This window comes from Podospora pseudopauciseta, chromosome 4 (genome assembly GCF_035222475.1).
Source record: "Podospora pseudopauciseta strain CBS 411.78 chromosome 4, whole genome shotgun sequence".
NCBI classification, from domain to species: domain Eukaryota; kingdom Fungi; phylum Ascomycota; class Sordariomycetes; order Sordariales; family Podosporaceae; genus Podospora; species Podospora pseudopauciseta.
Window position 1 is genome coordinate 3346156 of NC_085894.1, and position 27769 is coordinate 3373924.

A 27769-nucleotide genomic window follows, 5' to 3' on the forward strand; every position below is an offset into this window, starting at 1 on the left:
ATGATTTCACGACGGTCATGGGAATGGGATCATCGTCAAACTTTGTAAGGGATCAGTCAGCAACATGACAACAGTGAAGAATACCATAGATTACTATACGCATACAACGAGCTGGCTCTCGAACTGGATCTGGAAGAGGGACTTTTCTCGGCCTACCTCCATGAGGATGTCGACCGCTACATCCCTCACCCCCTCCTCGGCGCTCTCTCTCTCGTCATTCGAAGAAAAGACCTTAGCTCAAAAGGTCTCGCCGCCTGCCCCGCCGCCAACATCCCAGTCTGGATTGTGCGCACAGGGGAAGAAGGAGAAGCCAACCTAAGCACACCCATCCTCTTTGACGGCCTGATCAAGGAAGAAGCAACCCAAGTACCAGAAGCAAACCTCTGCACCATCGGCAAGCACGCCATCCGCACAACACTTTCCCGAGCCCTGAAGTTTATCTTCTCGCTCTCCGCCCGCGAAAACGCCGCCTTTGGCCAACAGCCAGACCCCTACCTCGCGACTCAACACCCTCGCCGTCTTCCCGACTGGCGAACTGAATACCTCACCCTCGCTCAAGACCTCAAGCGAGAACTAGGCGGTTACGACGGCTTTTCCCCCACTGACCTCCCCCCCCCCAGGCCCGGGCTCAACCTGGGTGGAGAACATAACGCCAGACAAGCTCGCGGCTCACTGGTTCGCAAAAGAACAAAAGTACATCCGAGACCGCGAGGAGAAGCTGCGCAAGTCGTTGGTTGAATTGATGGAGGAAAAAGCCTCCGGGGTGGTGGAATGGAGGTGGAACAAAATCAACCCAGAGGATCTGGAGGAAGTTTGTAAGGTTGCCTATGAATCTCGTTGTCGGTGTTCCGTATACATAGACACAGACAGATTCTCGATAGGGGAGGAGCATATTTATTGAGCAGAGATCAAGAGCTTTAGGATAATAGTCAAGAGGACCCTTTTCACGGGCATCTCCCCTTGACACGCGCACCCATCATCTTGTACACGCATCCTTCAGTTAATACGCGCGCATGCCCTCAGCCTGCGCACGTTGGTAGGCGTCCTCGGCAATGGATCCCTCGGCTTGTACGCATATCTCTCCACTTGCACACATCAAAGCAACCCCCTTTCAGCAAGTACTCACGACACCATCACCCCCTTGGCATCACCCACTTCATCTCAATTATCCAACCTCTTCACCATCACCAAAGACATGAAGGATGGTCCTGGGCTCTGGGCATTGATTGGAGGATATTTATGGGACATGATCAGTGGGGCTCTGGGTGGTTAAATCAAGTCTCCGAGGGAGCATCTAGAACTGAAGAAAATCAAGGCCGTCCAAATCGATCTTTAAGACACTCAAAAACTGTACAAAAGCATATTTACTATGTTTACAATTCTGTCAACATACACCTCTCATATTTCAAAAGCCATCCCTTGAAAAGCCTCTTCAAACCCCCCCCAAATCTCCAAAAACCACCCCAACATCCCTCAAATATATATTCAACGCTCTAGAAAGACATAAATATGTTTCTACACCACCGCCATGCATTTATTACCCTCCACCCTTCCTCTCCCCATGTTCCTTGAAAACTCCTCTCCTCTCAAGCATCAGCATCCGAATCCGACTCCTCCTCCGGCATCAAAGCCCTATACCTCCGACTAGTCAAATCAGCCTCCAACCCTCCCTCACTCTCCGGATCAACCCACCCCTCCCCCCCACCCAAGCTCAACGCCACCGGCAAGAAAACCAGCGCATGGCTCGCCGCAAAAACAACCAGCGCAACCCAGACCCTAAAGTAATAAATCTCAAAAATCTTGCTCCTCGTGAAAGCCAGCACCGTCACCCCCAAAATCTTGGTCACCGTGATCCCCGAAAAGACACTCCCCCCCACGTTCGCCAGCGCCGTCCACGCCCGCGCATCCCGACCACGGAACCTGTTCTTGGCACGCTCCATGTATCTTCGGGAGGGGAACATGAACGCCCTTGCGATGTGGGCGCAAAACTCAACGGCTATGCCGACGCAGATGATGAGATTGACGAGGGAGACTGCATTGAGGGACACGCCCATTACGGCCATGGCGCCGATGATGTCGACGATGGCCATGATGACCGTCAGAGTTACCACCGCGGCGGTGAGGACGGAGCCGAGGAGGATGCTGGAGACGATGAAAACGATGCCGACGGCGGAACCGAGCAGGGCAGTGGTGAGACCGACGATGCTGGCGTATTGGTCAAAGAAGATGTAAAAGAGACTATAAGGGAAGACATCAAGGCCCGTGCTCTCGCTGATGTCGGAGGCGATCCGGCGGGCAGAGGCCATGGCTTTGATGAAGTCTTCTTGGCTGCGGAGGGGGCGATGGCTGGTGCGGAAGTGACTGGCTGGGATGGTGTTGCGTGCCGAGTCAACCACCACGGCCGATCCGTAGGAAGCTTGTCCACCGAGAGGGCAGTCCTCGTCGGTGGGCGCGCTGAGAAATCTCTTGAGATAATAAGTAAACTCCTCGCCCTCGGGCATGCCAGAGAGGGTGATGTTCCAGGCAGGGTTGCGCTTGGCAAAGCAGGGCTTCCGGCGGTCGACACAGCAAGCTTCATTGTCAGGGTTCAACCACTGGAAGAAGTCGTCAATCCAGCTGGCAGTGGGAGTAGAGACATAGGAGACCTCGGAGCGCTTCCGCTCTTGCTCAAGGATGTTGGTCAAGGACAGTTGCTCGCAAGTCGTGTAGCGAGCACAAATCTTCTGCTGCTCAGACCGCTTGGTGCCGTTGAACTCTCGAGTGACAAAGTAAACAGGAGGCCCAGCTTCCATGTAGGCATAGAGATCATTGAAGTATGGGATAAGATACGAGTCATCGGGGATTGCCACACGCTGGTCTAGCCCAAGCTCAACTTCGGGGAGCAGGGCAACACCGGCAGCGAATATGCCAAGAAAGATGGCAACGACAGCGGCCTTGGTCTTTTTACCCAACAGCCTTGGTGCATAGGTCTTCCTGATAAACTGCTGCAGGAAGCTTTCTGGCGGCGACTCGTAATATCTGGCTCCAGGACTCCCATTGTTGCCGCTCAGATGAATTCGAGCAGACTTGACTTGAATGCACGGGAAGCAATCGGCACGAGAATCTTCAGCCCGGATCTGGTTGAGCGTCAGAACCGAAATAAACATGGTGACTTGGAGGATGGCGTTGATGAAAACGGCGCCGGCAGCGTAAATGGCAAAGTTCCGAACGGCAGGCATGCCAACGAAAGCGCCCAAAGCGAAGCAGATGGTCTCGGTGATGGCAGAAAAGAGAATCGAGGGGCCCATCCGCCCAAGTGCCCGCGACACCCGCTGCTCGACCATGTCGTCTGGGTGGCTCAAGTTGACGCGCTCAAATTCGTGAACGATCAGAAAGATGTTGTCGACACCAACGGCGAGCACAATGAAGGGGATGACATCGACAATAATCAGTGTGGCCTTGAGCCCTGCCCAGGAAAAGAGACCAATGGACGCAGTGATGGACATCAGGACGATGAGGATACCGACCACACCGAGAGTGAACTTGGACTCCACCAATGCCAACGAGGGGTTATTGATGAACTCCCTAAAGGATAAGGTTGTCGAGCCGAGGGCAACGGACGCATAGAGGAACATGGCAATGTAGCTGATGACAATGATCTTGGCGTCGGTGTTGGTAGACTTGTTGAGCTCCTGTTCCAGGCTGATCTCAGTAGAGAAAGAGAGGCGAAGGCCACGCTCCTTGGCCTCCTCTTGAAGCAACAAAAGACGCTGTTTGAGTGCCTCTTCCCAGTCCATGGCGAGCTCGGCGTCAAAAGATCCTTCGGCGTGATTGTTGAGCACCCATGTGACCGTCATGGCAGTCGCCTCTGTCGGGTCCGCGGAGCCCTTTGGGTAACCGCCCAAAATCATGGAAGGCTCGAGAGGCTGGCCATACTCGGGGCGGCATTCGACAGGCGACTGAGCACACTGCCGCAGAGTCTTTTTCCAGCCGTCTGGGCTGACCTGATCCGGATCGTTCTGGAAGTATGCAGCCACAGACTGAACTACACAAGCGCTGCCAGTAGGCTTGAGGCACAGGTTCTGGAAAGAGCTGTCAAACTGCGGTCCCTTGAGCTTCCTGACGCTCTCCTCTACCTCCATCCACCAGAGCAGCGTCTCGTAACTGAGAACTGGGCCAGGTCCTTCGGGGTTGGTGTCGTTGACGAGGAAGACCTTCTCAGCCCGGTAAAAAGGCCCGAACTGAGTGTCGAAGAAGGCCTTCTCCTGAGCTGCAGCAGAAGTTGGGCTCACCCACAAACGAGCTGGGTCTTGTTCAATATCGAACTTTAACCAACCAGCACTGAGAATCATGACGACAATAACACTGGTGAGGATGGTAATCGCCGGGAACCTAGCCGCGGCGTGTCCTAGTCTGCTAAAGGCGGCATCGCACCAGGTGTTGATGATGTATGTCTTTTGCGGGCGATCGAGCATGGCGGGGTTCTGTGTCAAATCTCCTTCATCCTCATCATCACTCGGCGCAGCATCTGTCAATAACCTAAGCCTTTCGCTCCTGCGCTTAGCATGCTTTCTCCAAGCAACATTTCCAACCACCAGAACAGCTGCCAAGAAGAGCAGAGCGGTGTAGGTAAAGATAGACGCAAACGACAAGCATGGCAGAGCACCGACGTAGCATGATCCCGCCTCTTCGACATCCGGAAGCTCGGGGCAAACCGCAGGGCAATCGATACAGGCGCAGCGGAAGTTTGGGTCCTCGTCATTGCACTTTTTCGGTACCATCGGCCGTGGCTTCATATCACGTTCAGGGTAGTCGACTGGGAAGTTGATCTGGAATGGCGAACCGCCCAGTCTCTCTTGCCCAAGAAACTTGAGCAGTTGTGTGTAGTTTTTGGCACCGCCTCCAATCAAGTCCATCGCCCTCGAGTTTGTTGGACCGAACTTGACATCCTTGCAACTTTCGTAGAAACCTGTCCCGTACTCCTTGGATATTAACTGATCCAGTTCTGTCACCAGCGTCTTTCCTCCCTTTTCCATTGTTTTCGTCACATTGATGAACAACGACTGGTCGGGGGAGCAGGTAAAGGTGCAGAACATGTTGAAGAAGTTGTCCTTGCATGCCGGGCACGACGAAATGATCTGGTTGGCGGTCTGGAGGTTTGACTTGAGAGCGTCGACCTGCTCGGCATCGCAACATACTGGGCCCTCGCTCCATTTTGGACCGCAAAAGTCTACCAGCTGTTTGCGCAGCTTATCGTCAGGCTGCTCGGCAAGGCCATTGTCGAGGCAAGGTAGTTGAGAGCCAAAGAAGCTCTTGGAACCACAATGTCCGCGAATTGCGCAGCGACCGGCTTCGTGTTTCGGGGTGTAGCCAGCGTCGACGGCCGTGCTGAGTGCGGTGAGTAAGAGTCCGCCCGATGCGAACAGCTGCGATAGCTTCGTCATCGTGCGCGATAAGGCCGCTCGGCGGCGGGCTGACAGAGGGGCTGAGAGAGCCGTCAACAAACGGTGGGGATATCGGGATTTCGTGCTCTGTATTGCAAAGTATCACAAATCCCAAAAGCAGTCGTGGAACTGCCCAGGGAAAAGCGAGCGGTGATGATGAAGAATCGGGTGTTGTGTTGAATGTTGGGGGAGTTGGGGATGGCCGAGACGAAGGAGCGGCGGATGCAGCTGGTGCCTCGCTGCGTTGGCATCCAATGCCGTCATGCGTCGCAGAATGGCCGACGCCAATTGGCTGCGTTGTTCTGGGGAAGCCACCAAACCGCATTGGGAAGTCTGTGCCTGAGGATCGATCCGTGATGGGGTGGCTGGAGCGATGCCAAGACGGCTTGTCTGCAGTCAGCCATCTGTTACTCTGGAATTAGTAGACATTCATCTATATCAGTTTGACGATATACAAGAACCATCTATCTGGTGTTTGTATTGTCGACAGCCTTGAGATATCTTTGTGTGATTGTAAACGCATTTTCCGGGCTGTGGTAAAGGAGCACAAAGTGAAAATGTCCGCTAGCCCATGCTTGTGACCTGGAACTAACCTACCATCATGGCCTCATGGAGGGTTTCGTCTGCAGTCGTTGGGCCATCTGCCCGACCAAATGGTCGGTTCGCACACTGCATTTCAAACGTTGATGATGGTATCTCTAATTACATGACGCTCATGCCATCAAAACACTGTCCAGAATACCAACATTGTCAGCTCACTCCAAAAAGTTCCCTCGCTATACTACCCAGACAATGCCCGTTCATCCCATCATGACCGTATATCCCAACAAACGCCGCTCCCATATTATCAACCAGACAAACCAGTATGCACACATATCCCGACAGAGCGCCGTAACAATCCAACAATCATACCCTTCCCCTAATATGGAATGAGCCTGTCAAGGTCTCAACCCTCCATCCGTCATTCCTCAGCATGGCTCCAACAGCCTGGCGCAAGCGTGAAACCCCGCCGGCAGAGTGCCTCCCAAGACCAGTGACCACAGTAAAGCCCGGATCTCTTGCTTCTGCTGCCCGGTTTTCTCCGAGATTGTTCCACCACCTCCAGACATGCTCCCTCGCGATGCGAACACCGTCCAGAACGTGAACCCCGTGAAGATCAACCATGATGGCTGTGCTTTGCTGTCGAGCACGTTCATCTGCGTATTCCGAAGCTTGTCTGAACGCTACACTGGCCTGTTCCCGCGCTCGTTCCACATACACCACCGCGCCTTGCCTTGCAAGAGGTCCTTGGCGTCGAAGCGAGGCAGCTGAATGCAGGTGAGAGGTTCCGAAGTCCAATTGAGGTGTAGGTGATAGAGTTGCCGCAGTCTTCTTCGATGCTGGTGATGAGTTGGTATTGATGGCCGGTAATGAATATGGTTGTATGCGCTTTGGTGTTGCCCGGCCTGAGGATGGCTGAATGAAGTCTCCTGCGCCGTGAAGCTCTTCGCCGTCGGTTGCCACCGACGTTGCTTTGTAGTTCACTGCCAACACATTCTTCTTTGGTAATCCTTTCCGACGTTTGCCTTTTCCTTTGGGAGGGTACTGTGCATTGTCGCCCACAAAGAATGCATCGATGCCTTTCGTGATATCGCCCGAGTCCTCGAGAAACTGTCGGTTGAGCAAATCGTCAAATGTACGGTTCAAGTCGCCACCATTCTCCCCGAGAATGCGCCTAAGAGTGTGCTCGGTAAACCGGTCAATGAAGATCCCTCGAAGCTCTGCGATCTTGTGGTCCTCGGTGAAAGTTGCCGGGTCGACAAGGATCTGGTTCTCAAGAGAGTCAGATGAAAAGTCAGAAGGCGATGTGCCAGTGTAGTCACCGCCTGAACCATCTGAGATGCGGTTGTCGCTTGTCGTTGTCGCATCGTCAAGACGAGGCTCATCCAGGTCCGGCACACTGAATCCGAGGCCTGATGGATCAAATCCGGTGGCCGCTTCCGCGGTTGCGCTCTCCGCCAGTCCTCTCAAGACTCTCGTGATCTCATCATAATCTTTCTCAATGTCATAGTCCTGAGTCAGAAGGATAATCAGGGATTCTTCCAACACTGAACCAAAGTCATCCTAACAACAAACAGAAGGGTAAGTTTTTTGCATTTATATTTACACCGGTGAGTTGTGTCTCGGTGAGACATGGCATTGGAGAGGCGGAATGAAGAAGCACTTACAATCAGCTGTTTGCGGTTCCGTTCTGCACATGTTTGTGTGCCCGCGTCGAGCGGGCCATTTCCCCCCATCACGGAACAATGTGTCTAGGTTCAAATAAGAAACAAAATAAGCTTTACAACTTCAACCGCTATATAGCGCTGCCCGTTGCCAAAAAAACAACAACATGTTGCAGTGGAGTGGAACGGAGCTGTGATTGAGGGCTGTGGGGTTTGTGGATGTTGCCGACGACAAACGGAATCCTTATCTTATCAGTTCCAGCCCAACCCTGTGTAACAGCGCACAGACCAGGGTTGATGAGCATCCATGATGAAGAAGAGAAGCTTTTTATGAGCAATGTATTAATATGATATCATGTAGACAATTAAACTGGTCAAAATAGCTTCTTAATGATGGAGCTAAACTGGACATGTTTTTTTCTCTGCCATTAGAGATTTTGGGACCGCCTTGTGTCTGCCGAACGCAACGCTGTGTGACGGACCGGAGCATGTCCAACAGCGTGCCATCCCCACAGTCCAACGGCTGCTTTCTCCAACCTGAAAGTCAGGTAGACCAATGCTCCTGGAGAACAAAGAGGTCATCTTCGTGGCTCCCTTTCGGACACCTTCTGGCTGCCAGCTTCCCTTTATTCAGCCCTGAAGATATGAATCACATGACCCGCCATGCGCCAAGTCAGAACCGAAGGCCATGGGACGAACCGCTGGGACGATCTATCTGTGGCGTCACTGTGCAGCAGTCCAGTTTTAACATCACAACGTCCACAAATACCGTTGTCCAAGCGACTTGAATAAACAGAGAGGTTCATACCTCGGTCTCAGCAACAAGTTTCTCTGGACACATCGCATCTTCACAGCATGAACATTTGTCATCTGCCACCACATATCCAAGAGACGGAAAAACTAATGACATGAAACTATGAGCTGTCATCGGCCGACTCGTGGTCGCTGAAGATCGGACGCCCCGCGCCGCCCGATAATTTGACAGGGGTTACAGGCACGCTGTTCCTGTTCCAGCTTGACAGCACCTCCCTCGGCACCCATTCCAGGTTCTCAACCACGCGTTTCCGGAAATTCGCCGGACGAGGACACGAGAGGAAAACTTGTAAATAGCTGCTTATCCCCGCCTGGACTTTGTTTACACCTTTTGCCAGGACATCTTTTAGGACAAGTCCTATGCCAAGACATACAAAGTGATGGCCCACCGTCAACGATTCCTCAACTATCCGGAGCCCTTGAAGGGGTGAGTAAGCCATATCACTCTTGACAGTTCAGGCAAACTGACCACATTACGACAGTCCCGAGGTACCATACAAAAATGAAAGAGGCAGCAACCCAGCCATCAGCGGCGTATTTCTTATGATAGCTGCAAATCTGTGAGTGTTGCGGGCCCAGTTGATCATCTTTGGACGCCTTACTGATACAGAACGCAGTATGGAATGGTTCCGGTTGCTGAGAGAACTGATATGGAACAACACCGGATTCGGCTCACTGAGAAAGATTATCCCATACATTGAGGAGTATGAGCCATGGTTCGAACCACAGATTGTACCATTACCAGAAGAAGTCGACAAGGAGCCACTGCAGAACGAGCCAGCAGAAGAAGACACCAAACCCGATGCTGCCGTATTCTATCCGGAAGCAAAGTACTACTCCGTTGAAGACTACCGCAAGTTGTATCTCTCCGGCGCCATCACCCCTCTCGATGTGGCCGAGGCTCTGCTGCCATTAATCCGCCGAGACATTCAAAACGCCTCGGAACACTCCATCGCCTTTTTCCAAGTCCGAACCGAACGGGTTCTCGCCTCAGCCCGGGAATCGACTCTTCGCTACCAAGAAGGCCGGTCTCTCGGGCCCCTCGACGGTGTTCCCACAGCCGTAAAGGACGAGTACGACATGGAAGGCTACTCCACCACCCTCGGCTCCCCGAATGTCTACGCCGATTCTTCCACCAACAAGACCACCTCCTGGTGCGTCCAGCAAATCGAAGCTGCTGGTGCTCTGATTCTCGGCAAACTCTCCATGCACGAATTCGGCCTCGACACCACAGGCAACAACCCCCATTACGGCACTCCACGAAATCCCCACAACTCCAATTACTACACCGGCGGCTCCTCCTCCGGCACAGCCTACGCCGTCGCCGCAGGTCTCATCCCCATCGGTCTCGGCTCCGACGGCGGAGGCTCCATCCGCATCCCGTCCTCCCTCTGCGGTGTCTACGGCCTCAAACCCACCCACGGCCGTCTTTCCTTCCGCCCCGGCCCCAACCACTGCGTCACCTGTGCTTGTCTCGGCCCCATCGCAGCGGATATGTCCTCCCTCGCCGCTTTGTTTTCCGTCATTTCAACCCCGCATTCATCCTCCCCTTTCCCACCTCTGCCCTCTCCGTTGAAAATCCAACTCCCGACGCCCGATGACGCAAAAGTGTTGGGAATCCCTCAGGCGTGGATATCCCAAGCCACACCCGCGATCCAAACCTTGGTCAACACCCTCATCCGCACTTTAGTGGCCAAACACGGGTACACCACTGTTCCCGTCACCATCCCATTTTTGCAAGAAGGGCAAATCGCACACGCCATGACCGTCCTAACAGACGCGGCTACTTTGTTACCGGAGTATAAAAACCTCACCTACGCCAATAGGATCCTCTTGGCGCTTGGGCGAACAACCCCGGCAACGGATTACATGCTCGCGCAAAAACTCCGAAGGTTGCTGATGCAGCATTTGGCGTGGTTGTGGGAACAGCACCCGGGTATGATTATTGTCACTCCGACGACGGCGTGTGAGGGGTGGGAGATTAGGGGTGGGACGGGGGAGTTGAGTTATGGGTTGAATGATGGGGATAGGACGATGCAGAGTATGGAGTTTGTGTGGTTGGGGAATTTTTGTGGGTTGCCGAGCTTGAGCTGTCCGGTTGGGTTTGTGCAAGGGAAGGGGGGGGAGGTACCGGTGGGGGTTATGGCTACGGGGGAGTGGTGTTCGGAGAGGGAATTGATGGGGTTTGGGGGGGTGGTGGAGGGGGTGGTGAATCGGGAGGGGAGGGGGAGGAGGCCGGGGGGGTGGGTTGATGTTGTGGGGAGGGCGAGGGGGGTTAGGGTTCGTGGGGGGGGAGTAGGGGGGGTATTGTGATGTCGAGAGGTGTTGGGAAGGGGGGGGGGTTGAGCAATGTGTATAGCGAGTAGATATTGTGGGGGTATTCAATGGTAGGTGTGCTGTAGAAATAGAGTACATCCATTGCTACCCACGCTACCTTGTACTGTTAGGCCATGTTGAGTGCGTCCCGATTTTGTGTCACTTCGGGAAAAGTTCTAGATGTCTCTCGATTTGCATTCCGACAGGTCAGGTCGTGATGCTCCGGCGACATGGGACTTTAAGGCAAAACCATACGCGGCTTTGGATGAACATGCTATCATGAGGACATCCGAAGTGCCTGCGCTCTGACAGTCAACGCGCGTTTACAGGCAAAGATCGGATTTCTCCGTCCGATCGGAGCTATCAAACGTTATTTCGCATCGTACTCTGCAGCAGTCAACTGGACAACGAACAGGTCGTGGTGTCTTTGGCAAGGCAACGGGCCCTAAAAAACTGCCAGGTCTGAGACCGTCGGGCCTAGGTTGTGTGAGTGATGAGTTGCCACTTTGGAGGAGTCTCTTAAGAAGTCCACAGCTGTGAGGCAGTTTCAAAGCCAAAAGACGACTGTTTGCTTTTTGGAGCAAAAGCCAGCCCCTTTACAACCCCCTTATCTTCACTTTGGCGAAAACGTGATAGTGACCCCTTGCCACCGGCCGTTGCTGGCGGCAGCGGGATACACAAGTCCCTGTGGTTGGTTGGGTAGCGCCCGCTCTCTTTATTGGCCGCCCGAGATGACAATATCATGCATGCATCGCACGCCGCTTCCAAGATGTGAATGGTTCATTTTGTGATTCTTTTTTTAAAATGAATCTGATTGATTGCATTGTCAATGGGGCTTCAGTCACAAGCGGAGTGGAGAGGGAGGGAGAGGGGGGAGAGAGGCTTCTTTTTATTCTCTTTGGGCTTCCAAAAAAAAGTACCAAGCTTCGCACCCGATAACAGTGTGGGGCACACATTTGAGGGTTGGATGAATCGGGGATTTTCTTTTCCCCGGTTGATACTCCGTATCAAGATTTGTTCTTTTTGGAGAAAGTTTATGGATGAGGGGGGATTGGAAACATCAGGCCAGCGAGCCGTGACGATCAAGCAGACTCAGCCCGTTTTTCTCGATGGATTGTCCTGGTTCTCTTTGGCGTTGTTGGAACAGAAAACAGCCTTGAAAGGCCAGGGATCAGGGAGATCTGGCCGATGACATCGTCAGCGCCACTCCAGTGAAACCCCCCGTTCTTGCGCGCGTGGACCGGATCCAGCCGGTCATTTCGGGTCGATTTTACTTCGTATATGCGTATATTATCTTATACAGATTGTTGATGGAATGGAGTGGACACCTGTTCTGGAAAAGAATGAATGACACCTGCCTATTCAGCTGAGAGAGGGGAACAGACAATACAAGGTCTTTCTCTGTCCCCTGTTAGATATGACGATGAATCCGACTGGCCGGGTCTTTTGTACATTGTTGTATGTATCGATCTCTGAGGCTCAGCTCGCACAAAGGGGGGGCCCGCTGCCCTGAGAGCATTGTACCTGAACCATCAGGCTGGGAAGACCCTCACAGGAGCTGACGGCATTGTCCCTGCAGCTGTGAGAGGTGGTCCTGACAGGAGGAGGGGAGAGGAATGTGGATGTGAGAATGTGAAAGCCCCCAAGTAGACAAATTTGGGCGCCAAAATGCACGGCTTCAGCGTGTCAACAGTGGCTGCACGTGACAGCACCCACTGTTGTTTGCCGCTAATGCAGGCTCTCAGAGCGGTGGGCCAAGGAAATCTACGCCTGATCTGGACCATCGCCCCGGCCTCCCCTAGCACCCACCTGGGCAACGCTTTCAATTTACTAGCCAGTGGCCTGCCCGCCGTTCGCTCGTTACCATACCATTGAGGGAAGAGAGGAGAACAGCCGCCTGTGCCTTTGATTTGCCTTTGCCTACGCCATTTGTTCCCCTCTCCTTCCCAAGACTCTGCTACCTGCTTCACCTCCAGACCGAGCGAGGACTGCCCGTCGCCAGCAGCACCGCAAGAGCCTCTCCACGGTCATCGGAGGCCTTGTAAGACATTGAAACGCCCGCGTATCCCCGTGTCTCGAAACCCTTCTCGCATGGAACCTTGATCGGTCGAATCCGTTGTCTACTCCCCACCAGAGTCCAGAGACATACTCAGCCCAGGTGCTTGACTGACGCGCAAATCCGACCGGCCGAACATCTTCCTTTTTTTCCTCGAATTCTCTCCCCCAAGCTCGAACCCCTCCTCAAGGCACCGGCCCTCTTATCTTACGTCCCGACGATCTGCCTCAGTTGCCAAGCACCGTTGCGCCCAGGATTCTCCGCATCAAAGACTTGGTTGTTTTGAGTTCAAGTGCATCGAGCAACAGCCGCATCCTCCGCCCATGATAGATAGACGATAGCACTACTGCAAGCGGTCGATCGGTACAACGAAGCGAAGAAGAGCACACACAGCTCGTGGGTGGGATCAGGCCCTCCTAGAGGCTCAATACTAGTCGGGATGATGGTGCGTAGAAGAAAGCTTCCGAACACCTTCCGTTCCGGGTTCCGGGCGCCGAGTGCTGGGAAGTCGGATGTCAGGCTCGGGGTCTTCGGCCGCTGACCGCTGCCGAGTTCCTGGATGCTGGGCATGGGAGCCCTCGTGTCGCGAGACCCGAACGGCCGTGCAAGCGCATGGAGGGAAAAAAAATATGGGCCCCAGTGGGCCAGGGGCTGTTCCTGATGTGTGGCTAGTAATAGCGATCGCTGACAATCGCCTCGGACGATTCAACAGACTTCCAGACTCCGCGATGTTGGCAGCAGCTTTGCCAACCGTCGAGGCCACGCCAGTCAACTATCCATCTCAGACCCGAGCCATCACGTCACCGAAGCGATCGGCACCATGTACGGCGACGACGAAGATTCTGGCGCCGAGGACAACCGGCCACTTAGCTTTATCGCGTCCAAGAGTTCCAGCGAGCAGTTGGGCAAGGCCCCCAGGCCGGACGACCCGGCCGACGACAGACTACGACTGGTGCGCACCACCTCGGACCAGACGAGCACCGTGACCACTCCGAGTAATGCCAGTCCCAACGGCAACCCCCTTCGAAAAACCCAGACAGTCCCGTCCCGCATCCCCACAGAACGAAGCAACTCGCATGATGGCGTTCGATCCCCCCTGTCGCCATTGTCCCCGACGCCCTCCCTCCGCGATGTCCAGGCCGACGACTCTGGATTTCCGCTGACCAACATCGATAATGCCAATGACATTGCACAGGAGCTCAGCAACCTTCAGGCGCTGCGACGCATGTCTATGGATGTGTCCAACACACACGACCCCGATCTCCTGCCCTTTTCTGGCGTGTCTTTGATGGCCATGCCGTCAATAGCCCCCACCGGCGATGACGACGAAGCAGATCCAAGCCGGTTGCTATGGGTGCCAGCACGAGTACACCCCGAACTCGACACCGGTGCTTTCAAGACGTTCCTTGAAAATCGGGTGCAAACGATGAAGCGGAGGTCGGGAGACTCGTTTCTCTCGGTTGATGGGGCACAAGTCGGTGGTGGTTCGGGAAGCCTGAGACGGAAGAAGTCGATGCTATCGAGACAGGTCAACACTCATACTGAAAACGGAGACAGTTATACCGACGGTGCCGAACGGCTTCGACGAAATGGCTCCCTCCCAGACTACTCAACTCCCGAGCTTAGTCTCAACGAACTCGTCAACGACCCAACAAGCGTGGTGCAGAAGCTGGCACACGAGACCAGAGGGGAGGATGGTGGGGCAGATAGTCCGATCCTGCCTGTGGCACCAGGCATGGGGCTTCGGCGGTCAACCAAGACGACTTATAGAAAGGGCGGCAGTCAGCGGTTTGCAAAGAAGCTTGGGGAGAAACAGGTGGCCAGCAAGATGTCTTCTGAGGAATCGCCACCGCTTCCTCCGGTGGACCCATCCATTGGCAAGCCCTTGACGCGGGTCATGTCGGAGCCAATCGCCGAGAATTACTCGAGGCCAACGCGGACTGTCAGAAGACAACAGAACTTCTCGCGCGATGGCTTGGACTCTATTGCCGGTTCTGCTCAGGAGGGTGAAACGACAGCCGCCTCGCCTCCCTCGTCGCCCCCCCGCAAAGAGTCATTACCGGTCAGGGCAGCCTCAGCAGCAGCACGGACTGCTACCGCGCCAGCCATTCCTCAGATTGTCGAGACGCCGCCGGTCGAAGAAGCCAGCTCATCACCGGAGAGATCGACGTCCCAGAAGGAGACGCAAAAAGACCAGGCTCATCAGCCTCCTGCTGATGGCCCTCCGGCTCGCTCCAGCAAACGGCCATCACCCAGCAAACCTGCCCAGTCGGCTGCTGGGTCGGCCGGGAGCTCGAGCGCTAACCCTCTCGAGAAAATCAGCCACCCAGAGGCGCTACCTGATAACAGCAACTCTACCACGAGCAGCTTGACATTTATCCCCACATTTGACAACGTCGAGAAGAAGGCGGATAGGAAGAGCAAAGATAAGGATGAAACCGAGAGCATAGCATCGACAAAGTCGACCTCGAGTTGGAAGTGGTTCAAGAGCGGGGATAAGGAGAAGAAGAAGAAGGAGAAGGAGAAGGAAGAGGAAAGGGAGAGGGAGAGGGAGAGGGAGAGGGAGAGGGAGCGGGAGAGGGAAGAACAGGCTAGGAAGGCCAAGAGCAAAGCTAATGAGAAGGGCCATGATAATGCTCGTCTTGATGTTTTGCAGAACTCCATCGACAACCCCAAGGGCCGCGAGAGCCTCCGGTTGGACCGAGAAAGCATCGAGGGCTTACCGCAGGACGACAAGAAGAAAGAGACGATGCGCAAGTCTAGCGACAGCAAGCGAGGAGACGGCTTTTTTGGCGGCCTGTTCGGAGGTTCAAAGAAGAAGTCGGAGAAGGAGGCTGCGCACAAGAAGGAGAAGCAGCGGGCACTTAGTCCAGAGCCACCGGCACGTATTTTGCGTCCCGACATCGATTACCACTGGACGCGGTTCCCCATCATCGAAGAGCGTGCCATTTACCGCATGGCTCATATCAAGCTCGCAAACCCTCGACGTCCCCTCCACAGCCAGGTTCTGCTCAGCAACTTTATGTATTCGTACCTCGCAAAGGTGCAGGCTATGCACCCGCAGCTTAACGTGCCGATTTCGCCGCAGCAAAAGAGGCAGGAAGAGGAGCGGAAACGTCGCGAAGCGGAGCAACAGGCGTTGGAGCAGCAGATGGCCGCTCAGCAGGCTGCCCAGGATGGGAACTTTGACTTTGAGTACCATCGGGTATGTATCCCTTGTTAACAACACACTAGAACCTCACTAACGAGCAAACGACAGTCGGGCAGTCAGTACGGTGATTCTCCTGTTCAGCAGGGCGATGACAGCGTCCAATATGTGGACGATTCTCAGATATACGAGTACGAGCACGGGGGCCAGCAGCAGCAATACCAGCAAAACGGCGCCAATGGCAACGGCCATGCACATCAGCACGACCAGAATTACTACTACGCGCAGGGTGATGGCAATGGGAACGAGAGGAACGACATGTGGTAGGACCACCATTACCGGCGCCAAGCTTCGATGAGACGTCTGAAGAAGAGGAGGAGCAGGAGGAAGCTCCAAGGTGGGGGAGTGGACCAGGGCAACGGCTGGTCTTCCTTGCAGCTGTATAAACGTCTACGGCCATGGAATGTCGCCGTATCCAGACCGGTACCTTTACAACAGAAGCCACCCCACAATGATATCGGCAAGAAGAATGGCCACATTTCTCGACACTGTTGCTATCGCTGCTGCCCTGCTTTTTATGAGTAGGCGGTTTTGTCTTTATACTGGCGCCTTGAGGGTCGAAAGGGTTAGAATATGTGTATTATCACCACTCAAGCTCCATGTTTTTCCTTCCCAGTGTCTCAAAAAGAAGAGAGGTTTGGGTGGTGGTTCGGGAAAGGGTGGCTTATTTTCTTTCTGGGGAGAGAAGGGGGGGTTCTCTTCTCGTATCATATTTGTATGTTTCGAACAATGGTAGTGTCCTTTATTTTTGTTTTTCCTTCTGTGTTTGGTAGTTTGAATGCTCTAGCATAGCATAGCCTGGGTTTTGGGATTTTGGGATGGGGGAAAGGGAGGTATATGGGGGAAGGGTGTTGAGGAGTGAGGGGGTGGGACGATATGATAGCTCTGTGAGAGAAATATAAGCAACTATGAAATGAGGATTACCTGAGCTACTGAGGTCATGATGACTGAGTATCACGTCGTGGAAGTGGCTAACTAGCTACCTGATCAAGCATTGGGGAGTCTCAGTCAAGGCTGATGATACCACAGTTGAGATTCAGTGGCCCATCCGTTAGCCCACACTGCCTTCCGTCATCCGCCTGGTGTGGAAGTCTATCATCTTGCTCACAAGGTGACAAATTATGTCAGATGGGTTTTAAGCTGCAGCCTTCAAGCCATCCAGCGGGTCTTTTGAAACGCCACAATCTAGAGTCCGCAAGCATTCCATTCCTTTCCCGATGGTTCTGGTGGATGCCCGGTATGGGTATTTTGTTCTATGGCGCAGAGCTGCAACATACAAAGCCCTAACTAACGTGTTGCCTTCTCACAAGGGCTCCATATCTGCATTCGTATTCTCTTTTTGTCCCTGTAACCTTGCAGACGCTCTCAAGATGCCCGATATCCTCAAATGGATCACGATCGACGAAGTCCATCTTTTCGAGCACTGCACTGTTGAACAGCGCCGCACCTGTTGTCATCTCTTTCCCGGCATGCCAAGAACGCTCGTGGTTCAACTTGATCGTCTCGCAACCTATGACATCCCAAACCCGAAAACTGTTTCTCTTCAACAACCATGAGAAGTAACGATGAGCTCTCCGGCCTGCGGAAATCCCGGACTGGGTATGTTGCGTCATGCCCCCATATAGCGGCCACCACAATGGTCCACGCCTGCTTAGGGCCGGCCCGGGCCTTCACCCCCGGAACTCGGAACTGGAAGTCAATTCCTCCCACCCCTTTAAAACAAGAGTCACCCGGCAAAGATGATACCGGATGATTTCTTCTCCAGCACGGTCATCATGTCATGTCTCGAGTTATCTGTGTGGTTTTTCCCCTAATGTACATAACCAGGAGGCTAGGAGTACGGTGTAAGATCAAGTACCTAAGGTATATAGTTGCAACAACCGGCAGACAAGTCGCGATTTCCCCGAGCACCGACGACCCGAGAAAGAGAAGGCACGATTCACGAAATTGGAGACGGGGTGATAGGTAAGGTGAGTAAGAGCTGGGCCCGACGGCAGGTGGCTCCTGTCTCCCATTTTCTTTGATTTTCCCGGAGCGGAAAACTCGGCCAACTTCTCACGGTTGAGAAAAACACGTCTCTGACAATTACAGAATTCTTTTTACCCATACATCGGCTAGTCTTACATAGGTTCTCAACGACAGGCCTCGCCGCCACCGACTTCCGAAACTCTCCCCCGAATCAACGTTGGACTCGGGCGAAACTACGCAGACCATCCGAGAATGGAACACAATGGCCGCGGTGGCTACGGCGAGAATGGAAGATGGAAGACATACCCGACTAACGGTGGATATGGCCCTGGTGGGCTCTTCAGAGGATCACTCCACGTAAGTTGGACTTTGATGGATGGACGCTGTGATGGATGGCTGTCAGTCAACCCTGGCAACAACCCTGGAAACAACCCTGGCAACAACCCTGGCAACCCTGTCACCCCGCCGAGGCCCAATGGCGCTAGTACCCAATTGGACGCGACACAAACCAAACGGGGTCCTTCCCCTGGCGCAGGCGGCAGGCTGTTGAAGCTGCCAGTGCAGACAGAGAGAGCGAGCTGGACCAAATTTCCAACACCTCACTCGGCCTTCCCGCAACACAACTGAACAGCAAGTCGCTGCAGAGGTCTTCTCCCCTTCTTTGATACCCAATTCCTGGCCGCGCCAGCTCCCGTCGATTTGACCTCCTGCTTCGCTCCCCAACCCCGGCTCCAGCTGCGATTCGCCCGACGCTGTGTTTTCTTTCAGCTTCCGACTCCGACTGCTGATCAGCCAGCAACGGCAGGAACCCCATCCAACACCGCCAGCACCCGACGACGGTATCCCTCACTACTCTTACGTCCCCTCGCTGGCTTCCGCTCTAGCCATGGCTTCTGTGAGCTGCCCTCCTCCTCTTCCTGCGATCGAGATGACTGCTGCGACTCGGTCCCCACCCAACGTCATCGCGATTGCGAGCATCGACTTGCGCTTGGTCGAGCTCCCGCTGGAACGACTGCCTTGGCTGCCATGATTGTGTGCTTCTCTTGCTGCGAATGCTGACTGTTCTCTCCAGCAGCAACCGCGTCCGTATGGTCAGGGCGGCTACCTGCCAAACGGCGCCGTGCCACCTCACCCAGCTCCTCTCCCCGGAGCTCAACCTCTCCTTCCCAACCAGGGCCGTATTGTTCAGACCGGCCCCAACAGAATTCTTTGCATCGCTGATGTGCGAGGTATGTCGGGGAAACACAAACCTGCCAGCATAGGTGGGGTTGCATGCTGACCACGGCTCTTTTTAGGCAACCTCCAGTCCCTGAACGACCTTGCCCGTTCTGCCCGTGCCGACTTTATCATTCACACTGGTGACTTTGGCTTCTACGACGAAACATCTCTGGAGCGCATTGCGGATAAGTCAGTTGCCTTTGGTGGTTTGTTGATTGGACATGTACTGACCTTGACACGCTTAGGACCCTAAAGCATGTCGCCCAGTATTCCCCCCTCATTTCGGAGCCAGTCAAGAAGGCGATTGCGGCAGGTGGCGCCGGCCCTGTCAAGTCACGATTCCAAGCTTCCGAACTGCCCCTGTCCGAACTCCCTCAGCTCATCACCGGTGAGCTCAAGCTCGATGTCCCGGTCTACACCGTCTGGGGCGCGTGCGAAGATGTCCGCGTGTTGGAAAAGTTCCGGTCCAAGGAGTACAAGGTTCCCAATCTCTTCATTATTGATGAGGCTCAGTCCATGCTGCTCGAGTGCTCGGGCGTCAAGCTCCGTCTTCTCGGCCTTGGCGGAGCTGTGGTAATGCATAAACTCTTCGACAACGGCGAGGGCCGCACCACCATCGCTGGCGGCCAGGGTACTATGTGGACCACGCTTTTGCAAATGGGCGAGTTGGTAGACACGGCCAACCGTGTCTATGACCCTACCGAAACTCGCGTGTTCATCACACACGCCTCGCCCGCCCGTGAAGGGATTCTCAACCAGCTCTCGGTGGTTCTCAAGGCAGATTTCTCCATCTCGGCTGGCCTGCATTTCCGCTATGGTAGTTCGTACAACGAGTTCAGCGTCAACCCGAGTCTGGACCACTACCGCGGCAAGCTTGCCGCTTCCAAGGCTTCGTTCAACGATGTTTGGGATACCGTGAGGGCTGAGGTCGAGCCCGCGATTCAGCAGAACGACGCCCAGCAGACTTTGCTCAAGAACGCGCTCAGCGTAGTGGAAAAGATGCCTACCATGGCTGCCGGTGGCAACCCCTTCGGTGGTGTTCCTGCCAACGCTCCTGGTGCCGGTCAGGTCGACGAAAGCGCATTCAAAAACATGTGGAATTTCAACCTAGCTGATGCGGCATTCGGCTGGCTCGTACTGGAGATTCAGGATGGCAGAATCGGAACTGAGATGCGCGCTCAGGGATTTAACTTCTCTCACCGTGGGGCCAAGCAGCAGCCCGGCGCTCAGCCAGCCGCCGCGGCCACCGGCCACAGCCCTGTCAATCCTCCTCCTGCGGCTCCCTCTCAGCCCGCCCCCTCGGCTGCTCCGGCGGTCCCAGCCGTGAAGCCCGTCGTCCCTTCACCTGTCCCCGTGCCTACCAAGCCCGCCACCCCAGCCCCGGTTCCTTCGGCCTCCCCAGCACCCAAAGAGGAGAAGCCTGCCGCCGCCGCTTCTAACGGAGCTTCTGGTGAGCCATCGGCGCCCCGCAGTTCTGCCGAAAACACCATCGGTTTGTTCATCATGAACGCCCAGAGCGAGGATCAGATTCGTGATCTGTTTTCCGAGGAGGACAAGGCCAAGATTGTCAGGATTGAGAAGTGGGGCCAGAACAAAGTTGCTCACTTCAAGACGACCGAGGATCGCGATGACGCCCTGAACCGTCTCCCAGACGATGTCAAGAACCGTGCTCCCGGTCAAGAAGATAGATCAAAGCCTTTGGTCAAGATCTTCCAGGCCCCTGCTGCTCGAGGGTCTTTCCGTGGTGGTGCGGGCAACTGGGGCAGCAGCCGTGGTGGTAGAGATTCTGGCAACGTTCAGAGCGGCTACAGAAGTGCCGGCGGCGGTGCCAGTGACAGTGAGGGTGCTGGTCGCGGCCGTGGACGTGGTGGCAACCGTGGCGGTAGAGGTGGTGAACGGGGCGGTCGTGGTAGGGGTGGCCGGGGCGGCCCCAAGGAAGGGGGGGCCGGTGGGGCGGGAGAGGCCCAGTAAATGTACGAGGATTAAGAGACGAACTTTTGTAATCTTGGTGTTGATTTGGGGGTGGTGTCATGGTTCTCGGTGGTGGGTGGTGGGAAAATACAGCGGAAGAAAAGGGGGTGGGTGTTATTTTACGGAGCGAGTTTTGGCTTGCTGTAACCAACCTTTTTTTTTTTTTTTTTCAAGAAGTAGTGTTGTGCTTTGTGTTGTGTGATGTGCCACGTTGCGTGTTTTGCTTTTGCTGCGATTACCACGATGACCTCTTGCCTGAGTGTGAGTGGTTTTAGACTTGTTGCTTTTCTTTTCGATGACGAAGGGGAGGGAAATACACGGAGATGGTACTTGAGATTTGATTTGAGTTGTTTCTTTGGCACAGAAGGGGGATGGGTGGATGGGAAAAAGAAAATGATTTGCGTCTTTCGAGTCTTCTTTTCTTCACTTTATGAGAAATAATTTGATGAATGTTTTTTTTTGTTCTTTTTGTATGTAATTGTCTTGAGGTAGATATGGAGTCACGGACAAATGGAGGTAATCGAGTTGTTTGTCCGTTCTTTTTTTTTGGGGGGGGGGAGGGTTTGTTGATGTGCGTGTGAGATGGGTGGTGTGAGTTGTGAGATGATGTGTAGGGGTGGTGTGGGCGATGATGATGATGGTGAGTAAGGTAGGTTAAAACGTGAAATTAAGTTTGTCTGTGTCAAGAGATATAGCCCGTGAGGTCAACAAGAGAGCTGTCGTGGCTTGTGCAGATTGCCTTGAGCTTATGTCTGTAGGTGTGTCTGATGTTTAATGCCCACATTGGTGTACACCAGCGGTCTTCATTTCGATGTTTCGAGTCCACCGTAGAACCCAACAACACCAAGTTACGCAAATTCTTTCTTCTGGGTGCTCTTTTCTCTATTACCCCATCCCGACCGAACGACCAAATGTATTCCCCCCCCCCTCAACATCAAATCGATATACACTATTATACATATAATACAGCCCCTTTTCCCCTTTTCCTTCCCCCCTTACTCCCTAGGCTTCATCCCCCTATGAATAGCCGCCACCCCCCCCGTCAAATCCTCCCACCCACCATCCCCACTCACCCTGAACCCCGCCCCCTTTATCAGATCCCTAAACTCCTCCTGCCTGGGAAACCGCTCAATGCTCTCGACCAGATACTGGTAGCTATCCCTATCCCCAGCCACCAGCTGCCCAATCAACGGAATCGCCCGGAAGCTCCACTCCTTGTACACACTGTTAAACAACGGGTGCTTGTCCGCCTTGGAGAACTCAAGACAGGCAAACACCCCCCCCGGCTTGAGCACCCTGTACGCTTCCGCCAGCGCGGCGGGAATATCGCTAAAGTTCCTGATCCCAAACGCGACGGTGTATAAGTCAACCGAATCATCTTCCAACCCCGACGTGGCGGTCGCGGGATCGAAAAAAGTCTGTTCGGTCTGGGAGAGGATGGGGGTCAAAGGCCGGGTTTTGCGCAAGTCCTCGGCGTTGGCTTCGACGAAGCTGAGCGCGGCTTGCTGGCTTGCTGGGAGGGCGGCAGATCGGGATTTTCCGACCGAGAGCATGGCGCGGTTGATGTCTGAGATGGTGACCTTGACGTTGGGGTTGGAGTTGACGGTGTGGGCGTGGTGGAGGAGGCGGAAGGCGATGTCGCCTGTGCCGCCGGCGATGTCCAAGATGTGCTGGGGGGAGGTGGGGGAGGTGGAAGAAAGGGGGGAGAAGCCCGGGTTCAGGGTCGAGACGAAGTGGTCTTTCCAGATGCGGTGCCAGCCGAAGGACATGAGGTCGTTCATTTTGTCGTACGAGTCTGCCACGGACGTGAAGACGGAGGCGACGAGGGCGCGTTTTTGGGAGGTGGTCACGGTGGAGAAGCCGAAGTGGGTTTCTTTGTCTGAGGGGTTGGTGGGTTGGGCATCATTACGGTGGGAGGGGGTGGTGGACAGAGATCGTCGTGATGTTGGTACATGGTGGTGACAATGTGGTTGTTGTTGGTGGGGGAGAAATGTGCTGCTGCGGAGGGAGGGGAGTGCCCTTTTGAGAGCCGGTCGGGCAGCGGCGGCCATTGTGACGAATAGGAATGGCTGACCGGAAGGGCGTAGGGAGGAGGTCTGGAGAGGGTGGACGGTAAGCTTCGAGATCAAACAGAAAGACAGCTCGGATGCGGGCGTCGCGGACTTCGGGACGGAGATGCTGCGAAATTTCGGACGGGGCCGGAGAATTGTGGCTGGTGGAGCTGGTTCGAGTGGCTTGTGAAGACCACTTGAGAAAACCAACCAACCCCACCATGGTTCTTCAGCCTTGTGGGGATCGTGGGGGGATCGCCCAGCCGGCCCCACCGTTCCGTATCTTGGCGTTCCTCCGCCTCACATCGACATCCACTTCACTCTGGGGTGCAGAGTATCATCATGGAAAGAAACTTACATGATTAAACCGCCGAGTAAGAATCGGCAGTCTTGGGTCGACTGACCGAGGAGCTAGGAGCTATGGTCGAAGGAGCTGTGGAAGGAACAGTCGTGCGCTTTGAAGAGATGCAAGTCGTGCACTTGGTGGTCGCCTTGGTAGCGGTTGTACACTTTGAGGACTCGGTAATGGTCGACTTCGGCCGTCTGCGAGCAGCTGCTCTGGACTCGGCCAACTCGATTGCCCTGGCATTCCGATGCTCCGCGATATTCTGAGCCCACTTCTGGGGCAGCTTGAGACAAAACAGGGCGATAAACATGGTGACGAAGAAGCAGACCAAGACTGCGATCAGGACTTTGCTCGCTCCGGAAGTCATTTTGACCCTTTAATCTTTTGGGTTGTGTTCTTCGATTTTTGCAGCTGTCCTGCCGTGTGGTCGATACTCTGATCTGAAGAGGGAATGGCAAGAGTGGGTGTCGAGGCGTTGGATAGCAGGAAAGCTGACAAGATCGGAAGCTTGATCAAAGAAAGACAGACACAGGTAGGCAAAATGGTCGACAACATGTCCCGGGTGTCGAAGAAGACCAAAACACATTCACTTGGTCTGCCAGATCCACAAGGCCCGCAGTAAACACAGTAAATTCACTTCGCCGGCTTTGCTTCCTGGCGACACTATTGCTCCAAACTGGCCTTGCCTCCCTCAAACTCCCCAAAATCATACTCCTCTGGGTATCTATCAAGATGCTCGCTCAACTCCCTCATCTGCGCCGTCAAATCAGGTGTCATCTCCTCATACACATCCTCAAACATGTTCTTGATCGCCGGCTTCTTCAGCTTCTCTGCCTCCGCAAAAGCCTTGAGAACATCCCTTCTGATGCTGTCTCTCGCTTCCTTCTCCTTTTGCTCGTCCCAGATCCCCTTGGACTCCATCCACTTGCGCAACCGGGCAATGGGGTTATCTCTTCTCTTCCAGTCCTCGACCTCCACTCTGGCCCGGTACGCAAAAGAATCATCCGAAGTGCTGTGGTGACTGACCCGGTATGTCATGGCCTCAATCAACACGGGCTTTCCGCCATCCTGCAGCGCAAGCTCTCTTGCCTTCTTGGTGGCCTCTCTGACAGCCCAAAAGTCATTGCCATCCACGCGAATGGTCTCAATGCCGTAGCCCAACCCGCGACTAGCGATGCCGTCACCCCGGTATTGTTCCAACGACGGCGTCGAGATGGCATAACCATTATTGCGGCAGATGAAGATGACCGGGCACGACCTCGTCGCGGCAATGTTCAGCGCGGCGTGGAAGTCGCCCTCACTAGCAGCCCCTTCGCCGAAGTAAGCCGCCACAACCCGAGGGGGCATCTCGGGGTTCTGCATCCTCTGGATCTTGAGCGCGTAGGCCGCGCCAGAGGCCTGGGGTAGTTGTGTCGCCAGTGGGGAGGAGATTGTGTGCTATTCGCCGTCGATGGTTAGCATCAGAGCTCATCCATCGTCACCCAGGAAAAGTAAACCTACAATATTCAACTCCCTACTTCCATAATGCACCGGCATATTCCTCCCCTTCCCGGGATCCTTCACGTTCGCAAACAACTGGTTCATAAAGTCGCTCAGCTCGAAACCCCTCTGCTTGAACACTCCCTGCTCTCTGTACTGGCAGAAGACCACGTCGTCCTTTGTCAGCGCCGAAGCGGTAGCGACGCTAACGGCCTCTTCTCCAGCTGATACCATATAAAAGCTGAGTCGGCCTTGGCGCTGCGCGTCAAACATGATCAGGTCCATGATGCTGACCGTCAGCATATCCTTGTAGTGCTTGATGACATCCTCCTCTGTCATGTCAGGCTCGAAGTTGGGATCCACCACCACACCATGCTGATCGATAGCGCGGTAGGTTGGTAGGGCGGGATAGTTGGAGGGGACCTCGTATTTCATGGTATTGCTGAAGGGGGAGGTGAGCGCGCCGGGGAACTTTAGATGGGTGGAATCTGGGCGCTGGGAGAGGGAGGCGGCTGTTCGGCGGTGGACATGTTGGAGGGTTGTTGGTGATACCCTTACTGGGCGTCGGAGGAGGGAGGAGGGGCGGATTCGCTTCATTTTTGGCTGGTTTAGGATGGGGGGAAGGAGAGTTGATGAAGGTGAGGTTCGGGAAAAAAGAGCAAACAGATCACATTGCTGCCGTTGACACTGGAATCTGGCGGCGGGAGGTAGCAAGAGGAGGTGAGACGGGGAGGAACACCCGGCAGAGTGGACAGACGTCACTTGTGCCGACGCAAACCGGCGGCACCTGGCTTTCCCCAAGTCTTGGCTGTCAGGGGTAAACGCGGGGTTGGGGTTGGCGTTCCTTGCGCCGGTCTTGGTCTTGGCATGGATCTTTGACCGAGGTGAAGAAGTTCAAGTCTCAGCCCTCAGGACTCTTGAGAAGGAGATGGTTGATGTGACAGGTCGTCGATTCCTTATTTACCACTGCCCAGATAAGCACAACCAACGTTCCCCAACGAGAGAACGTACTCCGCATGGCCGGACCTGACTAGCGTTGTGCTCAACTTGGTTGTGCTGTCGTTGACATGTCGTGTTCGGAGGTGAATGTTTAAGACTGATAAAGTCAACATTGTCTGGATGTCTTTTGAGGTTGTCTAAGGATGTTGCCATGGTCCGCTGTATTGTTCGTTCAATAAGGAGGCTGTACCCGCTAGGAACTCAAAAGATTGCCATGGAGGATTCCTCAGATATTGAGATATTGATAGGGCCAACTTACAGCTTCGCTGCCAACACCTGTATCAGCAGCGCAGTTCCCAAACCAAAGTGTCAGACACCAGTTCATGGTTCCAGCCCATTGGAAGCTCGGGCTAGCTCACTCACGCCTTGCAGATGCTTATCATTTAGACACGGGCAGTCCATCAAATCACATCGCTCAATGTCCTCCACATCTCGTCTAAGCTACAAGCCTTCCGGACAAACCCCCCACTGACTTTTGCCTCTGTTTTGATACGAACCATGCTCGGGTTTTCCCCAGCGCCCCGCATGAACAAAACAAGATGGAGATATTTCCCTGCCTACATACTCCCCCTCCCCTCCATCCTCTCTCACTCTGGCCTTTGACTTGTTCCAAGGCACCTCCTCACCTTCCACCCTCGCCTCCCCACCAACCGCCAAAATGAGGTTCACCCTCCCCCTCATCCACCTCCTCACCCTCACCACCGCCCTCCCCAGCACCTCCCTCGATGAAGACTCCCCCATCAAACTCGCCAGCGGCGCCCTCGGCCGTCCCCCGCTCAACCTGACCACCGCCGACCACAACCTCACTCCCCGCGCCGAAGCAGCAGTCAGCAAACCCCCCAAAAAACACGAGTACAAAAACCCCTACGAATACAACCACGGCGCCATCACCCCCGTCTACCCTTGGAAAGACGGCGACGGCCCCTGGCGCTGGGGCCGCGCGGGCAAGAGGTACTCCAAGCGCGGCTGCGGCGACACCTGCGTGGCAAAGTGCAGGACGAACAAGATTACCACGTTTTGGAGGCTGTTTCTCCATCCGTGGCCGCTGCTGCCGATAGTTTTGTCGCAAAGTCACAACAGAGCGGTGTGTCCCCCCCTTCACCCCTCAATCTGCTGATGCGGAAGGCTGATGATGATGATGATGATGATTGTGTTGGGCGGAGCTAGCGTCTCAAGTCTGATTGTACCTATGTTTGCAAGGTGGGTGTTTTTTTTTTTTTTCTTTTTTTCCTTGTCTTTTCCTTGCCACCACTTGAGACCCCACCCCTGACAAACTCCAGGCCTTCTGCGACTACTCAGCCGACATGTCCGAAGGAGAACTGGCCTCCCACTTCGGCACCACCCTCTCTGTCCAGACATCCAAGCACCACTCCGACTTCCACGACGACAACGACAGCAGTTGGACTACCTCCCCCTCCACCCTCCACCCTAACACCCTGCCCTACACCAACCGCACTGTCCGCTTCAGGGACGGGAAGCTTGTTTGATGCGGACGGGTGGGAGGAGACTTCTTCTTGAGTACCCACCTCAAGAGGTACGGAAGTGGTATTTTGGTGATGTTATGCTCTTGTCGATTACTAGACCGGCGCGGGGCAAGGGAGTTTTGTTCATGGTTCAAGTCGGCGTTCAAGGGTGGGGAAAGAAAAAAGAAAACCGGCCAGCGTTGGTGTTGCGGCGTTGGAGCAGTTTGGGGCCCAGGCAAAGCGAATGGGTGGGA

General features: G+C 54.5%; 8 protein-coding genes across 8 annotated transcripts; 4 read left to right on the plus strand and 4 right to left on the minus strand.

Moving 5' to 3' along the window:
- QC763_406315 (uncharacterized protein) lies at positions 1 to 901 on the plus strand (the record flags this gene model as incomplete). The annotated part of the gene is made up of 4 exons (XM_062912271.1): positions 1 to 44; positions 90 to 580; positions 621 to 815; positions 867 to 901. 4 exons carry the CDS (start codon positions 1 to 3, stop codon positions 899 to 901), a joined length of 765 nt encoding a protein of 254 aa, XP_062766131.1.
- Positions 902 to 1586: 685 nt separating this feature from the next.
- Positions 1587 to 5423, minus strand: NCR1 (niemann-Pick type C-related protein 1; the record flags this gene model as incomplete). Its single annotated transcript, XM_062912270.1, has 1 exon — positions 1587 to 5423. One exon carries the CDS (start codon positions 5421 to 5423, stop codon positions 1587 to 1589), a length of 3837 nt encoding a protein of 1278 aa, XP_062766132.1.
- Positions 5424 to 6169: 746 nt separating this feature from the next.
- Positions 6170 to 8493, minus strand: QC763_406300 (uncharacterized protein). Its single transcript, XM_062912269.1, has 3 exons — positions 8436 to 8493; positions 7631 to 8353; positions 6170 to 7526 (listed from the first exon to the last, which is right to left on the minus strand). The coding sequence occupies exons 2-3, from the start codon at positions 7697 to 7699 to the stop codon at positions 6330 to 6332; spliced, it is 1266 nt and encodes a 421-aa protein (XP_062766133.1). The 5' UTR covers positions 7700 to 8353; positions 8436 to 8493; the 3' UTR covers positions 6170 to 6329.
- On the plus strand, positions 8020 to 16834 carry QC763_0070020 (uncharacterized protein). Its single transcript, XM_062905971.1, has 5 exons — positions 8020 to 8867; positions 8923 to 9000; positions 9058 to 10720; positions 13525 to 16017; positions 16072 to 16834. The coding sequence occupies exons 1-5, from the start codon at positions 8821 to 8823 to the stop codon at positions 16285 to 16287; spliced, it is 4497 nt and encodes a 1498-aa protein (XP_062766134.1). The 5' UTR covers positions 8020 to 8820; the 3' UTR covers positions 16288 to 16834.
- Positions 16835 to 17364: 530 nt separating this feature from the next.
- QC763_406270 (uncharacterized protein) lies at positions 17365 to 21773 on the plus strand. Its single transcript, XM_062912268.1, has 6 exons — positions 17365 to 17985; positions 18112 to 18345; positions 18757 to 18883; positions 19061 to 19217; positions 19284 to 19395; positions 19452 to 21773. The coding sequence occupies exons 2-6, from the start codon at positions 18251 to 18253 to the stop codon at positions 21175 to 21177; spliced, it is 2217 nt and encodes a 738-aa protein (XP_062766135.1). The 5' UTR covers positions 17365 to 17985; positions 18112 to 18250; the 3' UTR covers positions 21178 to 21773.
- A 399-nt stretch (positions 21774 to 22172) lies between these two features.
- Positions 22173 to 23228, minus strand: COQ5 (2-hexaprenyl-6-methoxy-1,4-benzoquinone methyltransferase; the record flags this gene model as incomplete). Its single annotated transcript, XM_062912267.1, has 1 exon — positions 22173 to 23228. The coding sequence occupies one exon, from the start codon at positions 23226 to 23228 to the stop codon at positions 22173 to 22175; it is 1056 nt and encodes a 351-aa protein (XP_062766136.1).
- Positions 23229 to 24237: 1009 nt separating this feature from the next.
- QC763_406250 (uncharacterized protein) lies at positions 24238 to 25650 on the minus strand (the record flags this gene model as incomplete). Its single annotated transcript, XM_062912266.1, has 2 exons — positions 24238 to 25011; positions 25075 to 25650. 2 exons carry the CDS (start codon positions 25648 to 25650, stop codon positions 24238 to 24240), a joined length of 1350 nt encoding a protein of 449 aa, XP_062766137.1.
- A 1060-nt stretch (positions 25651 to 26710) lies between these two features.
- Positions 26711 to 27539, plus strand: QC763_406245 (uncharacterized protein; the record flags this gene model as incomplete). Its single annotated transcript, XM_062912265.1, has 3 exons — positions 26711 to 27136; positions 27220 to 27252; positions 27333 to 27539. 3 exons carry the CDS (start codon positions 26711 to 26713, stop codon positions 27537 to 27539), a joined length of 666 nt encoding a protein of 221 aa, XP_062766138.1.
- Positions 27540 to 27769: the final 230 nt, after the last annotated feature.

What these genes read in the sequence shown, in the direction of transcription:
- QC763_406300 (XM_062912269.1), bottom strand. Translation starts at nt 7,699, where the DNA reads ATGGGGGGAAATGGCCCGCTCGACGCGGGCACACAAACATGTGCAGAA. An exon ending in GGAACCGCAAACAGCTGATT is followed by an intron (nt 7,527 to 7,630) that starts GTAAGTGCTTCT and finishes GTTTGTTGTTAG; the next exon opens with GATGACTTTGGTTCAGTGTT.
- QC763_0070020 (XM_062905971.1), top strand. Translation starts at nt 8,821, where the DNA reads ATGGCCCACCGTCAACGATTCCTCAACTATCCGGAGCCCTTGAAGGG. An exon ending in CTTATGATAGCTGCAAATCT is followed by an intron (nt 9,001 to 9,057) that starts GTGAGTGTTGCG and finishes TACAGAACGCAG; the next exon opens with TATGGAATGGTTCCGGTTGC. An exon ending in GGAGGGCGAGGGGGGTTAGG is followed by an intron (nt 10,721 to 13,524) that starts GTTCGTGGGGGG and finishes ACGATTCAACAG; the next exon opens with ACTTCCAGACTCCGCGATGT.
- QC763_406270 (XM_062912268.1), top strand. Translation starts at nt 18,251, where the DNA reads ATGGCCGCGGTGGCTACGGCGAGAATGGAAGATGGAAGACATACCCGA. An exon ending in TCTTCAGAGGATCACTCCAC is followed by an intron (nt 18,346 to 18,756) that starts GTAAGTTGGACT and finishes GTTTTCTTTCAG; the next exon opens with CTTCCGACTCCGACTGCTGA. An exon ending in CCGCTCTAGCCATGGCTTCT is followed by an intron (nt 18,884 to 19,060) that starts GTGAGCTGCCCT and finishes TGTTCTCTCCAG; the next exon opens with CAGCAACCGCGTCCGTATGG.